The sequence below is a fragment of the Dipodomys ordii genome, unplaced genomic scaffold (genome assembly GCF_000151885.1).
Source record: "Dipodomys ordii isolate 6190 unplaced genomic scaffold, Dord_2.0 Scaffold21, whole genome shotgun sequence".
Lineage (NCBI taxonomy): Eukaryota > Metazoa > Chordata > Mammalia > Rodentia > Heteromyidae > Dipodomys > Dipodomys ordii.
Genome location: NW_012267237.1, coordinates 4,190,217 through 4,212,716, shown reverse-complemented (window position 1 = coordinate 4,212,716; position 22,500 = coordinate 4,190,217). Strand labels below are relative to the sequence as shown.

Here is a 22,500-nt window from a genome sequence, read left to right as displayed (position 1 = left end):
AGACGTGGCGCTGTGGCTCAAGCGGTAGAACACTCTCCTTCAGCTGAAGAGCTAAGGGACAGCGCCCAGGCCCAGAGTTCAAGCTCCAAGACCGACAAAATTAAAAAAAAGAAAAAAGAAAAAAAGAAAAATGTGTTTTCATTAGAGCACTGTCTTAATTACAGACAAGAAAGTCTTGTGATAAAGAGTCTGGAATAAAGATGAGCCCCACCTGTACACTGTGTGAAATGGCAGCAGAAGCGCTTTCTAAGTGTTGTGCTCAAGGAATTTGAAAACTGTTGCTCTCGGAGGTGCTCCTGTGGACGTTCTCCAAGCAGACCCCCATAATTCAGCAGCATGTCAGCCTGCAGTTGTGTGCTAAGCACAGTAGTTCAAGAACGTTGAGAAACGTTTCTGGGAATCTTTGGCAAATCCCTTTACAAGCCTTCCTGACCACGTGTCAGCTGAGTGTGGAGCCTGCGGGGGTAGATGTGGAGCTGGACCTGGCTGGTTGCATCCTATTGATTTAATAGGGAATCTCCATGACCTACCGTGCAGTGTCCGCTTGGCAAACCAGAGAATGTCAACAGGGTTGAGAGGGGACCACACGCTAGAGAGCCACTCACACAGGACCACAGAAGACAGGGCACAGGAAGCACGGAGAAATCGAGACAGTTACTGAGCACAGAACATACAAGGACAGGGCCGGCATTCCAATGCAGGGTGTTTATTCGTGGTAAAGGCTAGCTTTCCCAAATCATCATTGTTCCCACAAGGGCGGTCAGTGCCTACAGATGATTTGACTCATGCATTCACCATCTCCCAGTGGCAAACATTTTCTTCCTCTGTATTGTGGCACATGCAATTTGCTCTTTCTCGTTGTGAGCATTACAGAGCAGTACAACTCTGGGGTAAAAAACATATACTCAAATGACACTATGAATTGCAGTGAAGATGTGAACATTTCAAGAACCCATGACATTTAAGCAGCTTCTGCCATCAAGGTAAGGGCTCCCCCACCATCCAGGGGACAAAAATTCACATTGGTAGCGAAGGCAGGCAGGAATGAAATCAAACACACAGGGTACGGCAGCTTCTACTTCAGCTCCACGTCCTTGCCAGAGATTGCTCAAGATCTAGAGATACACATGACTATCAAGCAAGACCATTTAAATTCTGCCAGAGCAGCAGGGTGTGCAGCCCAGGGCTGGATTTCCCATGACTTATTGCTTTCCCCACACAGGAGGATGACCTTGCACTTGACCTCCTCAGTTCACTCTGGTATTTGTCCAGCTCTGTTACAACCTTGTCATCTAATCTTGCTTGCTTCCCTTTGGATCGACACTTTGTGCAAATATTGTGCACTGATTATGTCTGTTTGCCTGCATACTTCGCTCCTCTGTTTCTTCTGGAACTAAGCTAATATCATTTATTGCTTTCCTGAATGTCAACACCCAACACCATTGGTTTGGCCTTTCCAGTTCATTGGCCACATGTTGTGGGTCAGATGGACCCTGGGGTTCAATAACACTCAATATTATATGAACCGGAGGTTGCAAAAAAAATTAGAAAAATAAGGCAAAGCAGCATAAAACCAAGGAACAGAGCTGCTATTATTTTAGAGACTCGAGACAAACTTTTCAAGTTGTGACTGATTACCTGGGTTGAGCTCGGAGCCCTCACTTGAAACTTCCGGGAGTCAGTGAAGCGGAGCCTGTGCTCTTGGTGCCCACAAGCTTTTGGTGTAGCATGGACCACCCAGTGTGCGCTCTGCTCTGTGCTTTAGCAGCCCCAGGGGAAGGGGAGTGTGCACTCTGGTGTGGGTCACACGAACTACCTAATGGACCACCTCGTGCAGGAAGCAGCACAAAGGGTCAGGATGCCACACAAGAGGACAAGGGCCTTGGTTTGTCCCAGTCAACTTGGGACCAGCCATGTGGCAGCCCTGGACTGCCTGCCTACCTGCCTGCCTGCCTCCCATCCTTCCTTCCTTCCTTCTCTGCAGAGGGCATCAGGTTTGGCCAAGAGGCCTCTGGATGCCACAGCTGCAACCTCTTTGCAGACAGGATGCAAGTTCTGCTTCCTCAGAAAGCACCTTCCTTTAGACTTCTGCACGGTGAATAACAAATGCTGCAACATTTGCTGCAGATCCTCCAGACCTGCCATGCTGTCACAGTGGGCTGTGAACTGCTGTCCTCAGATCTGTGAATCCTGAGAGATGTTTAGTGCCAGCCAAGGAGCCGCCCGCTTCCCCCCCCCCCTGCAGGGCCAGTGAGCATGCAGACCATGTCTTGGATGGGGACACAGTCCTCAGCCTCTCCTCCATTTCTACCTGTCCTTCTTCCCTTTGCCCAGCTGTGATTCAAACCTTCCTGCAGGAAACCTTCCTGCTTAGGTATCTGGAAGCATCTGCCTTGCAATGGCTGTGATTTCTGCAGTGCCATTTGTGTTCAGTTTCCCTGTGGCTAGTCCCCGGTGTCATCTTTATTTGAGTTAGAAGATGATGTGTCTTACACATCTGTTTTCCCTGATTTTAAGAAGAGCATGCTGACTGAGTGGAGACAGTCAATATGGCAGGCTGACTTAATGTACGTGTACAATTGCATTTTAATCACGATGCTTGTTAGCTTGAAGCAGACATCCAAGTGCGTTCCAATTTAAGCCCCTTCTTGTAATATAAATTTCCCAAGGCTATGACAATCACATGCCAAGTTCATACAACAAGGTTGCAACCAAAAAAACAGGCTCAGGCAGGAGACTCGGCCACCAGAACCACAGGAACATAGGGAGGTGTTTTTTTTTTTTTTTTTTTTTTTTTGCCTGATTCTCTTTCAAGTTTGGATCTTTTACACCAGCTCAAAGACTTTTCGCTGAAAACATACGACCACATTTTTTTCTTAAGGCAAAATTTTGATCAATGTAATGAACTTAGAAGCCCAAAACTTCAGGCCTAAACCCTGACTTAACTGGGTAATGGATTTCACAATTGTCAGTCTTCCTCTGTGTGGGTGAGACTGAGGGCCGTGATGGGGTCTTCAGACATCATTCTCAATCTTCTGAAAGTTAGCTGCCACAGGCTAAGACACCCAGAGCAAAGCTGGTTAGTCGGCAAGGCTGCAGATTTTGCATGGGGAGAGGCAACGGATTTGCAATTTTTGTCCCTTTGGCTCTGTGGCCCATGGCTTGGTTCGAATTCTGAGTGGAGATGGTGACCGTGAGCTGTGGTACCCCTGTCAGCTTCGGCTCGTTGTCTCTCAGGAGTGACAGATTTCTTAGCCAGTGTAAGCTCAGGCCACCGGCCAGCCTGGGAGCCAGCCTCTTTTCACCCTGGGCTCCACAGTGAGCATCTACTTCTCTGGGGTGGAAGAGGTTAATGGCCAAAGTGTGGACACCAGGATGTGACCATCAGGACCAGGGGCAGTGGACGTGGGGTGCATTGATGGCCAGCTTATATGGGACTGCCATGTATGGGACTGTCAGAGAGGGGGCATGGGTTGGAGAGAATCCTGTTCTAAAGCATTTCCTACTGCTTCTAAATTTGGAATTCTTAGCTATTTAAGTGGGGGAAAAGCTACTTTTTGTGCTAAAAATGTGATTACTTCCATAAGTTTCTAGCAATCCTAATGGAAATGTCATGCAAAATGAATCGAATTCCAGGTGCAAGGAAAGCCTGGAACTGGGCCAGGTGGCTGTGGACGGTCACCGTCACATTCAAGTGACAGACACCAGGTCTTCTGGCGGTCCCTCTTGGGCAAACCATCCCCAAACAGGTTCTTCACTCAGCCAATGAACAAATAATGCAGTGATTCTGCTTTGGGTACGTTTTCCCTAAAAGATTTCAATTTCATAGTAGACGAGGAATGCTCCAGCTTGTCTCTAGGAAGAGCTTCTGCCCTGTGCCCTCAATGCCACAGTTGAAGAAATTCTATGACCACCACCAACTCTGGGGTCCAAAGACCATGTGCGGAGGGCCAGCTTCTGGAGCGGGGAATTCCACCTCGGGGATCAGATGAATGCGTGCCGCAAGCGCACAGTCCTTGGGTTTCCTGCCTCACATTGCTTACAGGGAACCTGAGTCGGCCAGCCAGGCGCCGTCAGCCCACTGTCCTAGCCAACAACTGCATTGTGTATCTGGGTCAAACGAGAAAGTGATAAGAAATCAAGGAAGGGGCGATTTGGGAGATCTCCAGCCACACTGGGAGGAGCTGAGCTGGGGCTGCTATGAACCCCAGAACAAGTAGGAGTCCACCCTGCCCAGGGAACGGTACATGGGTGGGCAGAAAGCCCGCTCTTCCTTCCCCACTGGCCACCTCTGAGTTTGGCTGTCTACCCTTCGTGCATCCAGGCAGATTCTCGTCGGCTTTCCGGCAGCGTCGCTGATCATTTTAATCAACTGGATTTTTGCAAAGATCTTGGGTGCCTGGCTCATTTCCTGCCCGTGGAATGCGGCTGCAGAAGCCCATGGATGAGGGCTGCAGTGTTTTCAATATTAAAATTCTATAAAACCGAGGAACTACTTTTGGTGCAAGGCCAGCCCACAATGATTGGATGCTCGAGGCAATGCGTCAGGTATGCATGATTTTATTTAAAATGTGTCCAATAAGATTTTTTTTCCACTTGGAATGAACATTTTACCTCTTTCTGTATGTTATTATAAACAGCATTTCCTCATTTCATGGAGTTTCTCAGAAAGGTCTAGGTAACTTAACAGAAGAGAAAAATGACACAGTGGAGAGATTAAATAACAGGAATTGTACACAGTGAGGGTGCTCATATCTCGACCTCGGGGCACACAAGAGACTACTGGGTGAAGAAACAGACCCGGTCATGCAAATCCTCGCAGGGTCACTTGGTGTCCTTGGCAGTTCTGGTGTTCCCTGTCACGAAGCACAGGTGATAAGATGAGTCAGATGACCGCAGTGAATGGGAAATTGTCTTTTGCTTTGGATGGTTGAGAGAAGGCAGGGACACAAACGCGCCATCGTGGGATCATTTCCTACTCTCTGAAGTTCTTTCTCCTCTGATCCCGTGGGGACATCCTGTCCCCCCCCACCACCCCTGGGGCCTCTGCACCCCCCGAATCTCATCGAATGGCACTGATTTAGCTGAGGACAGCAGCACACCACAAAATCAGCACGAGAGAGCACGGTTTGACCGAGCGGGCAGTTGTCAATTTGAAATCGCTAGGGTCTGGCAATGTTAGATCTGAGTTTTCACGAGCCAAAGTGCAGAGCACAAATGAAGTCTAAATGTCATCCTAGCAGACTCCAGGCCACGGGAAGAAAGACATGTCTTCAAGTGACGTTGACCTGCCAGGAAGAGAAACAGACACCGAGCACAGCACATGGGCACCAGCGGTGCCCAGGATGCACAGCGCTCCCAGGAGAGCTGGACGGCGCCAGGGCATGGCGATGGAGCAAGCAGGGGTTGTGAGATTCCCGCCGACTCACTGGAGCTGCTGTCGTGGAGAGAAGCTAAGGGCAACGGGGCAGGGTGGGGGGAGGGCCGGCGGCTGGGAACCGCACCCTGGCCACACCTGTTCTAGAGATGATCGATCACTTATCATGGAAATCCAATCCGGACCCGTTCTCTCTGTAAACACATCGGTTCATAAATAACTTAAAGGTGTCCTTTGCATTCAGGACGCAGTTCTGGCTGGAGTAGAAAAGGATGGAGGGTGAGCGGCATGGAGGTGGCTGGGCGTGGATGTGTGGACGGGCGGCTCGCCGGCAGGCTGGGGGCTCCTCAGCCATCGGACACGGGCGGGGTGACCCAGCCGTATTTTTCGTGAGTCTTCACCAAACTCTTAAAGGTAGCTTCGGCTTCCTTGCGACTGAAGGATTTTTTTGACTTGCCGGCTTTTCTGCAGATCCGTCCCTGTGTGAGAGGAGAGGAGAGCCCAGGTTACACGGTTAGCAGTGATCCTGGCCTCCACCGTGAGTGTGTCAGACACCTAACAGGGTGGGCGTTTCTGATGTCTGCCCAGGGTGGTGTTGGCCACCATCAAGGAAAAGACAACAGAGGACGCAGCAGCCCTGGGACAGAGTATCTGGAGGAGCCAGGGGCTAGCAAACCTACAGGGTTCCGAGGCCCTCTTCCAAACCCACAGCCTCGGCTTGATCTGAACTTGCTCGTTCTGTGTGGCTGGAGGATGGGCTCTGCCCTGCTCGGAGGCAACCAGGGCAAGCTCAGCTCAAGGAAAAGACCACTGACCCCCAGCCAGCGGGCTCTCCCTGGGGCCACACAGCCTCCGGATTTCCTCAGTGAGAGAGGGAGTTCCTCCACCCAATACCGTTCAACTTCTAAGATCTCTTTTAGAGCAGCAGGGATCAATACATTTATCTAAAGTGTGCAAGGCTTAGATAAAGCCAAGCCAAGCCTGGGAGCGATTAGTGAGCGCCTGTAACACACCTCAGTTCACAGCCGTTTCGTGGACCCCGTACTCTTGGAGGCTGAGCGGGACTGGTGTATGCTACGGCGGCCATGGTGCCAGCCCTGTACCTTAGTGAGAACCAAACCTCCCACCACAGGAGGAGTAGCTGGGGACAGGCATCGTCAGGGAGTGGCCACCAGCCCACAGTGGGAGAAGCTGGCCTGGCTTCCGAACCAGCAGCAAAGAGCAGCCAGCACTGGCAATCTGGGCATGGATTCTGCTTCTCTTCCAATACTTGTCTTCTCACCTGTGGGCGTGAGAGTGTCTCCTAGCGGGAGAGGTGGAAGTTGAGGAAGAGCGCACAGTGATTTCCTTCTAGCCTGCTCTCCTCTCCCCCCCCCCTTTTCCTTTTTTTTTTTTTCTTGTGGCACTAAGGGTGAAGTCAGGGCTTGCTCTTGCTAGGAGGTCAGGCCAGCACTGGGCGATGCCTCCAGCCCTTTTCTGTGCTGTTTTTCAGATAGGGTCTCACTTCCTGCCTGCACTGCAATCCACCTGTTTCAAGCTCCCTGTCGCGATTGAGATGTGCCACCATGCCAGGCTCTTTCTGTTGGGGACAGTTTCTTGAACTTGTTCCTCCCAGGCCTGGCCTGAACCATGATCCTCCTGATCTCAGCTGGTATTTGGCTCTGCGATAGCCTTTCTAAAGGCGACTGTGTTTATGAGCTGCTCACAGGGAGAAAAGACAAGAAGTGGCCATGTACTGACCTCTAGAAACGTGCCCACATCTCTCCAGGTTATGCTCCCTGTTTTTATTTTTATTCATTTATTTTTTGGGTCCGGTTGTGGGGCCTGAACTCTGGGCCTGGGCGCTGTCCCTCAGCTCTTCAGCTCAAGGCTAGCGCTCTACCACTGGAGCCACAGCGCCACTTCCTGCTTTTTCTGTTTATGTGGTGCTGAGGAATCGAACCCAAGGCCTCATGCATGCAAGGCAAGCGCTCTACCACTGAGCCACCTTCCCAGCCCCAATACCCATTTCTATTATAACTGGGTACTCTGGTGATGTGGTGTAGTTATGCGAGATGGAAGGGGAGCACCAGGAGCCAGTACCTCCATCATCGCAGTCTTGGCTGAGAGCAGTGTCTAAAGCTAAGTCGCTGGACTGAGCAAAGGTATCTGCAGCAGGCACTGGCCATCGATTTAGACATCCATTGAGAGTAGCTACCAAAGGCCATGTTTTTGAAAAAAATGCATATTTTAACCATCTCTGTTATTCTTGTTGACAATACTGAAGATTTATGGTACGATTTGAGAATTCTGATTGAAAGACAAATGCAGGCTCACAGAAATCTTCACTTTGCCTGATCTTTGTGAATGTCCCAATTGTTACAAGAAATAACAAACACCACCCCAGTGAAACAAACTGCCCTTTGTGGCCCTCTCTTCCCTTGAGGCATCATGAACTTGGAGGTCAGGGCAGAGTCAATTCAACTGGCAGAAGACAGAGCCTGCTAGATGCTGGCCAGCCCCACTTTCCCGAGACTCAGCTGTCAATGAGAGCCCTCAGCCCCAGCCGTCCACCCACACTTGCTCTCAACAGATGCTTTTCAGAGAGGTCCCCCCTCCTCTGATTGGCCACTGCAGGTCCCAAGGGAAACGCACGGTCCGGTTCTTGCTGGAGAACCCCACAGTGCCACTCCCACGGAAGGTGTGGCTGGGGCACCACCTCCTTCCTTCTAGGGTACAGGGCCTCCAGATTTGGACTTTCGGGGATTGATGTGTGGGGCAGCACGGCCAGTGTAAGGAAGTGAGCTTGTGAACACTGAGCATGTTGAACACACACAACGAATTACAAACCAGTTTCCTTATTTTCCTAGCAACTTCCTCCTTCTGTTTCCATCCAGCAAACAATTAGAGGCTAGTCTGAAATATTTCCTTTAGATAACTCATTTCTTCTCGACAGTCACTACTTGTGCTTAATGCGAAAAGACACAGATGTGACAATCTGTCACCCACTGCAAGAGCTTTGTGTCACCACCGGAGCTGAGGATACCTGTGATCTGTCCCTGAGCCAGGTACCGGGCACACCACAACCCAACCTAACCAGCTCATCTAGCCCCTGACACGGGGCATGCGGCTTCTAGGCCAGCCCCTGCCTAACAAAACTGTAAGTGCTCCTCAGAATGACATCCGACCAGAGTCCAGGTGACGTAGAAGGTGGCTTTCCGCTGACTGGAGAGAGTGAGACCATGGGTAAGACTGGAGAATTATGAGCTCTGTGGGGAGGGCTTCTACCTGGATGGACTTTATGCCCGGCCTCTGGCCTCCAGCCTGCAGCAATCAGTGCTGAAGATTGGCCGGGGGAGGTGGGGGGGTGGGAGGGGGGTAGGAGGGTGAGGGTGGGGGGGAGGGGGGGAGGCAGATTGGCCAGGACACAGGGAAGTGGGACACATGCCATTTCTGATAGCACCTGGGGTAAGCCCCAGGGAGAACAGTTACTCCACAAGTGTGGGGATTACGTAGGTAATCCCTGAACTTTACAAATTCTTCCTGTCCTTGTTTTTCCAGCGATCTCTGAAGAATCATAATAACAACAACAAACCTAGCAGGCTCAGAGAGACAAACAGCGTAGGTTTTCTCCCATATGTGGAAGCTAGATCTGAAATACAGCTAGACATGATAACATGTACAGGGCTCCATGCATTTACCCACACACATGCAGGGCTGGACGCCGTTTCCTGAGATACTGAGACACAGTTTTAACTGAGATTTACTGGGATACTGAGGGGTGCACTCCTGAACAACTAACACCAGGAAGTGGACACATGTTTTTGGGGCAGTGGACCATGGGGTGAGCACAGGAATGCAGGAAGTGTGAGCAAATGTAGTCAGTATACTCAATGTACATTATGTACAAAAATGAACTATGTAACTTGAGGGCAGGTCTGGGAGGGGGAAGACAGGAGAGAACAAAGGAAAGGGGGCACTGTGCTCACAACCTGACGCATGGAATTGTCACCCATTGTACAACTACTTAATAATAAAAGCAATGGTGGAAAGAAATCACTAAATCACTAATTAAAAACCATCTAGGTCTTTTAAAAAAAATACATCTTGGCCATGAACAAGTCCGAAGGGTTCTTCCTGGAATCCCCAGAGGCTAAGCAGCCCCCCCTCCCCCCAGCTGGTCGAGTGGACGGCTGAGGTTACCGGGAGAGTCAGAGGCAGGGGTCTCCCTGGCCTGGCAAGTGAAGGCTTCAGTTCATCAAATGAGTTTATGAATGAGTGTGTGAGTGGATGAATGAATGTAACCGACTTCAGTCTCTCCCCAACGGCAGGAAGCAGCACACATCAGCTTTGGTAGGAAATCCACTCTCATGAGGACAAAGCAGGAAAGTCTTGTCTACTATGCAAAGTCACTCTGCTCACGAGGAAATGTTTCCTTTCTAGAAAATTCTAGAACTTCCATAGAAAAATCTTACAGATCAAGATTCTCTGCTATAGTCTTTAAAGTATGTTCCCAATTATTCAGCAATACTCAAGTCTCGCGTCTTGCGTCTCAGGCTGAACGAAGGCAGGAGCAGTTTTGTGTGAAAGTTGACAAGGTCAGCAAACAAAGCTTAACTGAGGAGCTTTCAGGAGAAGCCTCCAGCTCCAGCAGCACCAAAGGCACAGTTCACAGATGCTCACAAACACAAGCATGGCTGCCTGCAACAGTCTAAAGAAAGTTCTAGCGACTGTCGAATCTGCTATGAAACAGATGGTCTTTTCTGGGAGGAAGCAAGCACAGAAAAAGGAACTTTTTGCTAACAAATGTAAACGAGATCAGATGATCATTTTAAAGTTGCTTTTTAAATTTTCTGTGCTAGTCCTGGGTCTTGAACGCAGGGCCTGGGTGCTGTCCCTGAGCCTCTTTGTGCTCAAAGCCAGCGCTCTACCACTTGAGCCACAGCGCCACTTCCAGCTTTTTCTGAGTAGTTTACTAGAGGTAAGAGTCTCATGGACTTTTCCTGCCCAGGGTTGCCTTGAATTGAGATCCTCAGACCTCAGCCTCCCGAGCAGCTAGGATTACAGGTGTGAGCCGCCAGTGCCTGGCTAGAGTTGCTTTTTAGAAGTTCACTACTGCACTTTGGTTCAAGTGGCCAGACTGCAGGAGGCTGAGTTAGCATGGGCCGTGGTGGACAGCAAGACAGGCACATGCTCAAGGTAGACGGGAACATCTGGAAAAGTCCTCCCCCAAATCTTCCTGTACAATACACCAGCAGTTCTCACCACAGGGCCTCAACTTCCACCTGCCCTGAGACACAGAGAGATCACCAGAAGGCTTGAAGTCACGCAGCTAGTGACGGGCCCCAAGCCAGGATTCCGGAAAAGGGATCTGTGGCTTGGGACATACTCCCAAGTCAGGCAGCTCGCACAAGGGCAGAGAAGAATCCTTGATAAGATAAGAGAGAGGGCAAATTGGATAACAACGGTGAATTCAGTCAGCTGTGGCCCCACACCTCCTCAGGCCAAAGTTCAAGGCGGAGTTCCCAGCCTTTATCTAAGCCTCAAACCTGTCAGGGGCCTTGGTCATCAAGCCACAGGCCTGCCCACCGCGGCCTGTGACCTCTGCACAGGTCCAGGGTGCGGGTCCTCTCCCCCGGGGCAGCTCCCGGTCTGAGGTAACTGGCCGTGGTAGCCCGGCCTTCCCACCGCCGGCTCCCCACGTGAAGGAAGCGGCTTCCCCTGGGCTATGCCAAGCACTGCACGTTCTATTTTCAAAGCGAAAACACGTACAAAACAGCGACTCCTCCATGTTTTCTCCTTCAGAACCAAGTCTAGCTGTCCACATAGAATGTTCTGGCAACATCTTCACACATCCGTTCCCTGTGGTGATCGGCAGACTGCCCGGAGGAGGCAGACCTTTTTCGTACCTCTGCATTGACTGCGAGTGGTTTCTCCGAGGCCTTGGCTCCAGCCACTGCCCAGCGCCCGCTGTCTCTCCCGGGGCCTCTCACTTGGAGACACCATGTCTGCGGCGACCCTCTGAGTCACGTGCAGGATGGATGGCGTCTGCCTTGTCAGTCTAACCTCTTGGCTCAGAGTCCAAATCCACACTTTTCCCACACTGGCAGTCTACCCTGGGTGACTGACGTTTCCCTTCACCTCAGAACACGCTTTGAAAAGGAACAGACTCCACGCCTTCCTCTCGGGGCCTCACAGCCTTTGCTCCACAGTTCTTTGCGACTTCCACCAAACTCCTGTTTGGAGGAACCACTCTGCCATTGGCAGCCTGCAGTCACCCGCCTGAGCACGAGTCCCTGACGCCACGCTGTCCCCAAGTGACTGGAGGCTTGGATTTAGGCACAGGACACTGCGATCCCGCCTGATGCTCTCCCAGTGTTCCAGAATGGCAGAGGGCTGCACCAAGGCCAGGCCAGGCAGCTGGGTGGAAAAGCCCTCCTCGAGAGAGGCCCCGCCCAGCCCCGCCCAGAGCAGCCGCCAATGAACAAAGCAAATGGGAATCTAGTCCCTGGAAGGTTTCCATGTTTCCTAAGGACCTCACGTGTGCAAGTGTTTCGATTTGCGTATAGACTGTATAAAACACATATTGCTTTCTAGGACCGTCTGGTTTTGTTGCAGACACACAGCAGTGGGCATCGACATACATCGTTTATGTCCCTTAATTTCTTACTCTTCTGCTTCACGAGGAATGCCCAGGCAGATACACGCGTCTGCTCGAGGGCACGTCCACGCGTGGCAGAACTGCAGCTCCCTGCGTCTGCTCCGGCGGCTGCTGGGGACAAGCAGGGTGTGTGTGGGGTCTGACGTTCTTTCAGGAGGTAGACAGTGCAGATGGAACTCACGCTGGGGTTCGGCGTGTCTCCGCAGAGCTTGTGAATGAGAGCAGATGCCAGTCTGTCTGAGCGAACGTGGTCAGGTGCTGGGTCAGAATGGGGTAGTATCACAGGCTGAATGCCCGCTCTGGGGGCTGTGGGTGGCTCACACAGGGAGGGGTTCAGAGGATCTCCCTGACACACCTACTCCCAGCCCTCGATCGTCGAACATCTAGGAGGTGGGGTAGCTTGTGTGACCAAGGACCTTCAGTACTAATGATGCTGGGTACTGGTCCACGGACCCTCAGTACTGATGCGGGGTGCTAGTTCCAGGGCTAAGGGTGGGATTTGTGAGTCTCTGGAGCTTGGGTTTGTGACATCCAAGGAGAAGGGACCATTTCTACCTCTCTTCTGACCAAGAAGGGCCCATTCCTGCCCTTGTTAATGGGAAACCACTATCAGTGCCAAACCATTATTGATTTCTGATTGACGTCCCACAAAGACAATCGCAGATTTCATTTATGAAGCTCAACTACATGTTCCTGCTGTGGAAATGAATTCCCCACCATTGGATGGAAGGTGACGTCAGTCAGAGGAAACACGCGGTGTTGCGGAGAGGTCTATGCCTCTGCGGAGCAGCCTGCTGCCCGCAGCACTCGCACCCATGCCTAGCCAGCTGCTCTGGCCTTCCCGCAGCCGCCAGGCTCTCCTGGGCTGCTCCTCCACTGAGCAAGCCAGCACTGCCCTTGCAGGGCTGCTTACTGAGTGCACCGTCACGCAGTGACCCGGACAGCAACCTCCCATGCCTTCTTAAACGGGGAACGTTCCTCTCTCTGGGACAACTTATGTGCTGAAAAACATCTCAGAAGACAAACTCCACTCCCCCCAAAAACCCCCCCTAAAACAGGACAAAAACACCCAACCAGTCAACCAATCAGAAAACAACCTGGAAGTACACTGGGTGCAGTTTACCCTGACAACAGCATTCTGACTGCTGGTGCCGAGGTTGCTAATGAGGTGCTAATGTGGCGCCAGGCTGTAGGTGCAGAGGGAAGGCAAAGATGGCGCCCCCCCCTTCCCACCATCAGAGCCCCCCCACCCCGCTGCAAGGGGGAGGAGGCACCAGGAGGCCACACCCCTCTCCTCCCCACGAGGCTGTCCGCGCCCCACACCATTTCTAGGAGCCCTGGTAGTGGGTGTGACCCCTGTACACGGGTGCTTTCACGCCCTTGAAGACACAGCATGCGTTCTAAAGCCTGCTTCCTGGTGGGCTCTGCAGTGGGCCCAGCAGCCAAGCGGGCACATCTGCACGTCTCAGGGGCTGACAGCTCTCTCCACAGGGTCAGGGCAGCTGGCTTCCACAGGGCTGGCACATCAGGACTCACCCAGCACCAGCCAGAGCATCCTGCCCATGACCCACGTGTGACTGGGTTTCACTGCGCTTCTACCCCTCGGTCACGGCCTGCTTCCCCTTCCCCACTGTCTTCCCACCTGCTTTGTTCTTGCCGGTGTCCAGTCACATTCAGAGCACTTGGAGCCCCGAGCACACGAGCGAACCCTGAAATAACTGCAAACTGCTGTAAGTAACGAGGGAGGACGAAACAATGTCAGCACCCCCTCAACGTGCGGCGTTAACCCCAACCATCCAAGTTCTACTGGAAAGGAACCCAGCGCGCGCTTTTTCTGTGTCTGCAAGGAAACAGCTTAGTCAGTGTTGCTGAAACAAAATGGGTGCCTTCATGGAAAACACAGTGTGTGGTTACCGTACAGCAATCTGAAGACCGCATTAAACACGGAAGTTGATGCCGAGCTCCAGTTTCGAGTTGCGGGTTGAAAAAGTCGGGAATTGGCTTTGACTTGACCCCATGAAAGATAGCTTCTCTGCAAGAGGCTGGGACGGCTCCATCCTTGGGGACACTACCGGGGAAAACGTCCTGATTCGTCCTGTCATTTCTCTGAGGCTATAGCCACAGTCTTTTGTCTTTGAATAAGACTTAGAGAAAACAACTCAGTGGCTCTTCTGAGCATCATTGTGAAGTTTCAATACTATGTATTTCATTTTTTTGTGCCAGAACCGTGGCTTTAACTCAGGCCTCATGCTCTTTCTTACCTTTTTCACTCAGTACAGGAGCTTTACCATTTGAACCACACCTCCACTTCTGGATTTTTGCTGGTTACTTGGGAGGTAAGGGTCTCATGGATTTGTCTTCCCGAGCTGGCTTCAAACTGTGATGCTCAGACATTAGCCTAGTGAGTAGTGAGCATTGCAAGTGTGAGCCACCATGCCTGGCCCCCTAATAAATGGACATTTTTTTTCAGTATTGGGGTTTAAACTCAGGGCCTCACCTTTGCCAGGCAGGGTGTCTACCGCTTGATTCATGTCCCTAGCTCTGAAACAAGCAACTTTGAATCCTCATAGCCTCATTCAGGCGGTGAGGGCTGGTGCCGGGACCTGGCCTGGCAGTTAGGTTCCCCAGTCTGTACTCATGATCGCTGCTCATTTCCTGCCGCAGTGAAACCTCACACGATGACATCTCCCCTCATTCTTCCCGCCTCGCACGCTTCAGACCCAGAATCCCTTGTGTGCTCAAGCGAGCTTACAGAGCAATGGACAATGAACCCCACGGGCTTCTATGCTACTGCTAGATTTCCAAAGTATGGAACACATGTCTCTATTTCCCCAAATGTGTCTCTCCCCGCCCTCCTCCCCCCAGAGCATTTCAAACATGATAACTGGGCTAATGCTTACCTAGGAAGTAAACACATTTGGAGCTTTAGAAATGAGTAAGTGGAGAATGTGTGTGTGTGTGTGTGTGTGTGTGTGTGTGTGTGTGTGTGTAGTAATTCCTCTGGTAAGAGAATCTTTCACCAGCTCAGTCTTCGCCTGGGATGCTGACCATACTTTCACCCGAAATAAGAGATCACTGCTGGCTCTTGGAATCTTTCAGAATCTCCTCACGATCCAGGACTCACCATCCTTACTGGGCAGTGGAATCACATCTCCAGGTGTCCGTGTCAGGCTTGTGGTCCTCATGAGTTACCTTCCGGAACACAGGCTCTGTGCTGCACCTTCTAGAACATCACTGACTCTGGTGGCACCAACTCTGGACTATCCCATTGGCCACTCCATGCAGGGGCTGGAGACCTCTCCACCCTGGAGTCTCCAAACTCCATCCCACAGGAGGTCTGACCACACGTCTTCAGAAAACTGGGTTTGGTTTCAAAGTAAACTTGTTCAGTCTCACACAAATCACTTGTGAACATGTTAAATTTGTATCCAGTAATCTCATGGAGGTCTGCTGTCAACAGTGCTAAATTAGATGTCAAAAGGAGCTAAAGGGTAAGCCATCAAAACTGGTCTTTCCGGGATGTGAAGGGTAAACCAAAGGAGGAGGCTGCAATGCTTGGTAAGAAATGTACGCATTATCTTGCTCATGTAATTGTAACCCCTCTGTACAGTATGTTCACAAATAAAAAATAAAAAAAACTGGTCTTTCCCTCAAAAAGGAAACATTAACCCCACGTGTATTCTGTACATTTGCCCAAGGCATTAGTTCTCGTGGCTTTGTTATTGTGATGTTTACATAGGCTTGTATTAGGATTCGAAGATAACAAAAATCACCCGTATTTGATCCTCATCTTTGACAGGGCAAATTAGCCAGTTGTGTGTGCTCTGGTTCTGTCTGCCTGTGGTTACTGAGGGCTTTCTGGCATCACTGAGGTGCAGTATTGTGTTCATTATTTGTTGGTGACAGTGGCATGGTGCACATAGAAAATCAGAAAGGTCTAGCTATTTCTGAGGAACTTGAGTTGACGGTGTTTGTGTTCTGAAAAGAGACACAGGCTTGCCTGTAATCCTAGCTTCTCAGGAGGAGAGGTTGAGATCTGAGGATTAAGGCTCAAAACCAGCCAGGGCAGAAAAGCACTTGGGACTCTTATTTACAGTTAATCACAAAAAGCAGAAAGTGAAGCTGTGGCTCAGGTGGTAGAGCACCAGTCTTGAGCAAAAGAACTCAGACACAGTAGACTTTGGCCTCTCGTAACGTACAGATTGTCATCTCGGGAAGCTGGTAAGAGCTGTAGACATTAGAACACCTCACATGTTCCATTCTAGTCCTTTCCAGTCTCCCTCTGTCTTCACCTTTCCCACCTCTTCATGGAATATCAAAGCGCTGAGACTCATGGCGGACAACAGTAAAATAGCAATAAAGATAGCTAGAATATAGTTGTGTAATTGGCTCCCTGCAGTCATGGACAGCAGGGGCCTAGCTAGACAAAGACAAAGGCACTTCCCAGAATGGTCCCATGGGAAAGACGGGTCTTCTAAGGCTCCATCATTCATTTAGAAGTCAAGGACAAAATAGCATAGTCTGTCTTCTAAATAACTGAGTCTTTGGAGGAGTTCTACGTTCGGTGATGGCTCACCCTGAGAACAGCAGGCTGGCTACTGGACACAGGTGATTTCACTATTTGTGCTCCTAGTCTGAAATTCAGCATACAATGCAGCATTGTATTCAGAACCCTGTCACAAAAACCCTCCTGTGTCTACACTCGCTGGGTTCCAACTCAATAGTATTCCTTATATGAACTAAATGAGAGCCATCTCCTCTGATTTTTAATTGCTATCATTAAGGCAGATCAAAGTTGGCAACCACAGAGAAAGTCTATTCTTTCTTCAGTGAGTAGCCTTTTAGGCTTATGTGCATTTAGAGGAAGTCAAACATCTCTGTACCATTTTAACTACATTACACATTATCTGTAATTTCAGATGCGTGTATCTATTTGTATGCTGCTTGAGCAAAAATACATACTTATTGAATGTATTCTCATTTTATAAGAAGTTATTTTGCAAGTCACCAGTGGCTCACGCCTGTAATCCTGGCTACTCAAGAGGCTGAGATCTGAAGACTGTGATTTGAAGCCAGACCAGGCAGGAAAGTCTGTGAGACTCTTATCTGCCATTAACCATCAAAAAGTTAGATGTGGAGCTGTGGTTCAAGTGGTAGAGCTCCAGCTTTGAGCAAAAAAGCTAAATGACTGTGCCTAGGCCCTGAGTTCAAGGCCCAGTACCAGCACACAAAATAGTCTCAGGTAAACATATATTCTATGTATGCATGTGTATGCATATATACATATACTTGTATTTCCTCGGATGTATACACATGTGTGGTGTTCTGTATGTATGCATACATACATATTAAATATACACACATGTAGATATGTGTAGCTGCATATACTCAGGACCTAATTTGATGATATCCTGGTAGATTCTGATATGTGTGAAGTTTGTGAGAATCTCACCTAACATCATGCATCGCTCCGCCACAGTGACTGAGTGTGGGAACGGGCCTCGAGAGCCATGTGCCCAGCTGATCTTGGAGACAGAGGGAGGTTGCACAGCATCATGCAACTATGCTATGGCAGACGGGGCCTGGGCCCAGGCTGCTCTGCTGGTGTGGAGGAATCAAACCATACCTGCCATGTATGGAGTTCAAACACCATGGAGACAAGCGTTGGCAGGCCTGCTGGGGAGCAGGCTGCCGAGAGGATGATCCAGGGTTCCCTGAACGCACAAATCCCGTCAGTCAGTTAGAATGGATATAAAGGGAAAATGGTGGAATAAAGTGATTGCTGATAAGCTTTGTCTAGGGTGCCAGACTGTAAATAATATTACCCGTGACTAAATGTTTTCTGGTGTGGTTCCAAACTCGGAGTCAAACTATCATATAGTTCTTTAGATAACACCCATCACCTAGATTCCTCAGCAAAGTAAGTACTAGAGGCACTGTGCTTGAGAAACGTCCCCATGGGTCAGGACGCAGACTCTTGGGGGAGGAAAGAAGCTAACGTCTCAGCAGCCCGAGGCCTGCGAGCAGGCTCCTTCCTGGCAGGCCCTTCTCACAGCGGTCCCGCATGTCCACCCTCAAACAAAACCTCGTCAGCCAACGCCCGTTTGTGAGAACACCAGGACGGACACATTCCATGTTCAGAGAAAAACAAAACACGCAGATGGTGTGGACTGTGCCCTGCACCAGGAGCACACTGCGCTGGTCCTGGGTGTGGGGCAGGGAACGCCCTTTGATCCGGTGTGGCTCTGTTGCTAAAAATGTCCACCCGACCCTGTAATCAGTGGGCGCTCGCCACCCCAGGCTTTTGGCGATGAGTCACGGGCTGGCTGGGTCTGAAGGGCACCCGCTCTGCTCCACTCCGCAGCGTTTGCCGAGTGTCCACACAAGGTCCCAGCTAGTCCAGGGTCTAGGCTGCTGCCCACGTGGTTCCTCTGGGGGCATCCAGTGCAGCAGGTGGGGACACAAGGCTCAGCTCCTCAGAAGGGGCACAGGAACCCCAGGGAATGGAAGCCAAGACTCCAGGCTGCTTAGCCAGAGCCTGGGCAGACGGAAGCAGAGGCTGTAGGAGACACAGGATGCTGCGATGCACCTAGATCAATAGGATGCAACAGAAAGCTGTGGCCTTGGGGTAGTAAAGGGGGGAGCTCGTGCCCCCTGGTATGCACTGTGAGCCTCGAGAAATGTTCCCATGGAGACAGGAGGTGGACTTGTGGTCCTGGGTAGTTGCTAGCCATTGCTATGACAGGGTAAGCTGTACTATCGTAGCACCGGATCAGCGGTGTGTGGGGACAGTGGTCCGGCCTTCCTGCACGGTTCAGAGCCCTGGACAGGCCAAGGACAGGAGTGAAGGAGAAGCGGGGACACTGAGGCCACACAGGCAGTCTAGTGCAGAACTTCTGTGCTGACAAGTAGCAGGAGGTGGAAATCAAGGTTGAGAAGTTAGTTCCTGAGTCGAGGGACTTGGCAGCCATGTTTGTCCTCTTCTCCTGGATTTCTGTTATGAAATTATAGCACTCTTAGGAAAACACTGTCTAAAGTCTGCCTGGCTAGGAACTGAAATTTCAAGGTGAAAACCATCACGAGGGAGTGTCTGAGATCTGAAAAGGACGTCACAGGACGTTGGAAGAGTGCTCAGATTCTGGAATGAGGCGTCGGAGGGGCGCGTGAGGATGGCTTTCTTTTCACGTCCAATCTGTGTGAGGCTTCTCCTCTCCAAGCAAGATCCATGGCCCTTCAGAACTCTGGATGCTCATCTCTGCAAGGGTTAAAACATCCAGAACAGAAAAGAGCTGCCACCTTGGTCCTGAGGAATCCATCTGGATTCCTACTTCTGTGTCATTAAGACCCTTAGCTTCCTTCCGGGGCTTTCCGGGGAAGTGCCATGGAACCCACCAGAGGAACCCAGGGCACAGGTGGCCCTGCAGCCGCACCTCCCATACCTTCCGCTGCCAGGTGCCACAGCTCCAATCTCCAGGAGTCATCCTGTCCCCTCCTACCATTCAAGGCTCTTGTAACTGGGGATGCAACCAGACATGGACGAGGGCCTCCGCACTGCTGGGCAAGCCAGCCATTGCTGATAAAAGCCTTCAGAGCATTAAACAGAGGAGCAAACCGACCCTGTGTGTGTGTGAGTGTGTCTATGCACACACACATACTTAACAATGAAACGAAGTTTGCTCATTTTCTTTCTGTTTGTGAGACAGCATCTGACCACCTTAAATGAGCATTTTGTCTAATGTGGATTTTTAAGACTTCTAAAATAGCTCTTTTGTCCACTCGCAGAACTCGCTGTGTAATGGAGAGATTTGCTTTGAATGGGGAGAAAATGAAGAATGCAGTCACAGCTCAATAAACATCGTCGAACTCTTGGTTTACAAATGATTTTAGTCACTGTGAACTTTTCCAGTTCTGCTAAGTTATGCGATTCTGAGCAGTATTCACTTATATGAATGTGTGGCAGTTTAGTCATTCATTTGCTGTTGGACATTTACAAAACAGTCTTTCACAGGTTTTGGAGCTGGAAAACTCAGAACCATTTCCTTGCAACAGAGAAGTGAACGTTTCTCTTAACCTTCCTGCTGACTTAATTTAATGATAAATGACAGATGTTTCCCCTGAGTTCTCTGGAGACTGCTCTATGGACGGACTCACTCTGCCCCGAGTCCATGCTAAGCGAGGGGTGGGGGCCTTCTCCTTCTTCAAAGTCTTCTGACCAGCTTGGATGTCCAGACCCACAGGGTGACTGGCCTCTAGAAAGAGGTCACTCAAACCTGGACATGTGGCAACTCCTACTTCAAACTGAGACACACGGAAGAGGATGCCCTTGGAAATTCTCACCACGTAGAACGGAAGGGATGCAGGTCTACAGGCGCTTCTTGCTATGTAATGGTCGGGTTCGGTTATGCCACCTCTGGAAGCCCCCCAAACCAGGGTGCTCCCCTCGCTCCTCCTCGCTTCCAGCCTCTCTTGTTCCTCATACCGGTGTCTCTCCCACTCTTGGACTTCCAGAAAACCTTGCATGCTGTGCAGGCTCTGAATCCAAATGCAAATTGGGCTCTGTTTCCCTCTGCAGACAACCTCCATTACGGACTCCAGCACCTGCTTGTCCAGTCCCTGCTCCCTTCCTCATGGCAGACCTGTGGTCTTAGGGCAGCCACTTGGTGTCCTTCATAGGCCTCCTCCCACATTTGGGTTTTGGGTTGCACGTGGCATATGTCTTTTACAGTGACCAACACCAGTGAGCAGGCCCTGAGCTGCTTCTAGCTGCAGAGATGGTGCGGGACAGGGCCTGACCAGGTTGAAGGGGGTCTCTTTGGCCACAGTCCCCAGCAGGGGCAATCACACCTGCCTGCAAGGTTTGTGCCTCCTAACAAAGAGGGTACAACTGAGGTCTGGGCACGCTCTGATCTGCAGGGACTCTGATAGAGCTGGGCAAACCCAGAGTGACCCTGAGACCTCTGCATGGTCTCAGAGCTGGAGTCCACGGCCAGACCCAAGGTGAGGATTAAAGATCTTCACAATTTCTCTTAAAATAGGGAGACTGCAATGCTCCCGACTAGATTAAATGTCAGCAAAATAAGGTGTGTGCCAGGAGAGAAAGAGACAGGAGTGAGTGTGGGAACACAGCTGAGCTGTGGAGTAGAATGGTTTCTGCTTGATGCTACAATGCATTGTAAACTTAAAACTTAAACTTAAAGCAGTCATGTGAAATCTTAGTCAAGGCCCAGAGCTTCAGAGCCTTAAACAAAGGAGCATACAGACCCTCTGTGTGTGCTCTGTGTGTGTGTGTGTGTGTGTGTGTGTGATTTAGACAGCATGTGTACTCCAGGTAAAGAGTAGATTATTAGACTAATATGTTGCCTACCAAGGAGAAATGCCTATGTCGCTAGGCATGAGAATATCAACGTAGATCGCACATATGTTCTAGAGGATCGACTATGCGTGGGCCAGTCCCTGCCTGTGAATACTGACTCTACTTATCTGAGCTTTGTCAGGATCCCACCAGATGCCTGAATCCCAGGCCAGTCTCAGAGGACTGGGCCTCTGAGGGAGTGTGGATGGACTGACTTCCACTGTAGAGGAGCCACAAGCTGTATCACATGTGCACCCCAGGCATTGCTAAGGAATGGTTTCAACAATTCCTATAGGCCAAATACGTTTGTCGTGAATCCTACTAGAGAAAGGGCCTTTCCTGAAAGTATTAGAAAAGCAAGGCACAACAAACTTAAGTTTTCATGCAATAACATTGAAATAACTCATTTTCTTTTTGTGTGAGTTTTAATGTCTCACAAAAGACTTGAGAGTCCACAACCTTCTGCAACGTTTTATAGTTTGATTTATAAACTCTTTTTTTTAAAAATTAAAACAAAGTGGTAGCCAAAGAGTTTTCAAGTGGATATGGTATTCTCAAAGAAGTCATTTCTACAATGGCTAATGGATAGAAGGACATTTGGAGAGCATAAGGGTGAATTTTTAAAGTAGAAATACTCTCCTGTGTAACTTCCTTTCAGCAAAGAAAAATCAAGAAATGTTCCGACACTGCTCCTAGAATGAGACTGTGACATGGCCAAAGTTGAAAACGTGCAAGAGCCCAGCTGTCAATCTTCAGTTGCACAACTGTGTGGCCATGGTGACGATCAGAAACCAGCCAGGGACGCAGCAGGATAATCAGAGCTAACGGGCAGCGAGGGGAAGAAGAGGAAGGGAGGCCATGCTGAGTCGGCTGAAAGTATCCAGTATAGATATATTGGCACCAAGTGGATGTGAATGCGGCCTGAAACACTAACAGTGATGACGGCAAATCTCTTCATATAACCGATGTTGAATGCCAGCGCAATGTTGAGTCTTTGGTCAGACTTTTCTCATACACTTATTTCAATGAGTATTGTAGTTCTTTGAACAAAAACGACACCTATTGATCACCTTCTCTCTTGGAAGAACTTGTGTAAGTCACCTGCTCTGAGGGTTAGGATTCTTGTGTGTG

The 22,500-nt window shown here is 50.2% G+C and overlaps 1 protein-coding gene across 1 annotated transcript in view; it reads right to left on the bottom strand.

Moving 5' to 3' along the window:
• Positions 1-4,543: 4,543 nt before the first annotated feature.
• Positions 4,544-22,500, bottom strand: part of Ube2ql1 (ubiquitin-conjugating enzyme E2Q family-like 1) — a 31,203-nt gene continuing 13,246 nt past the window's right edge. The window contains exon 2 of the mRNA XM_013013818.1: positions 4,544-5,856. Within this exon, the coding sequence (XP_012869272.1) occupies positions 5,725-5,856 (132 nt within the window). The 3' untranslated portion in view covers positions 4,544-5,724. The remainder of the gene's footprint in view (positions 5,857-22,500) is intronic.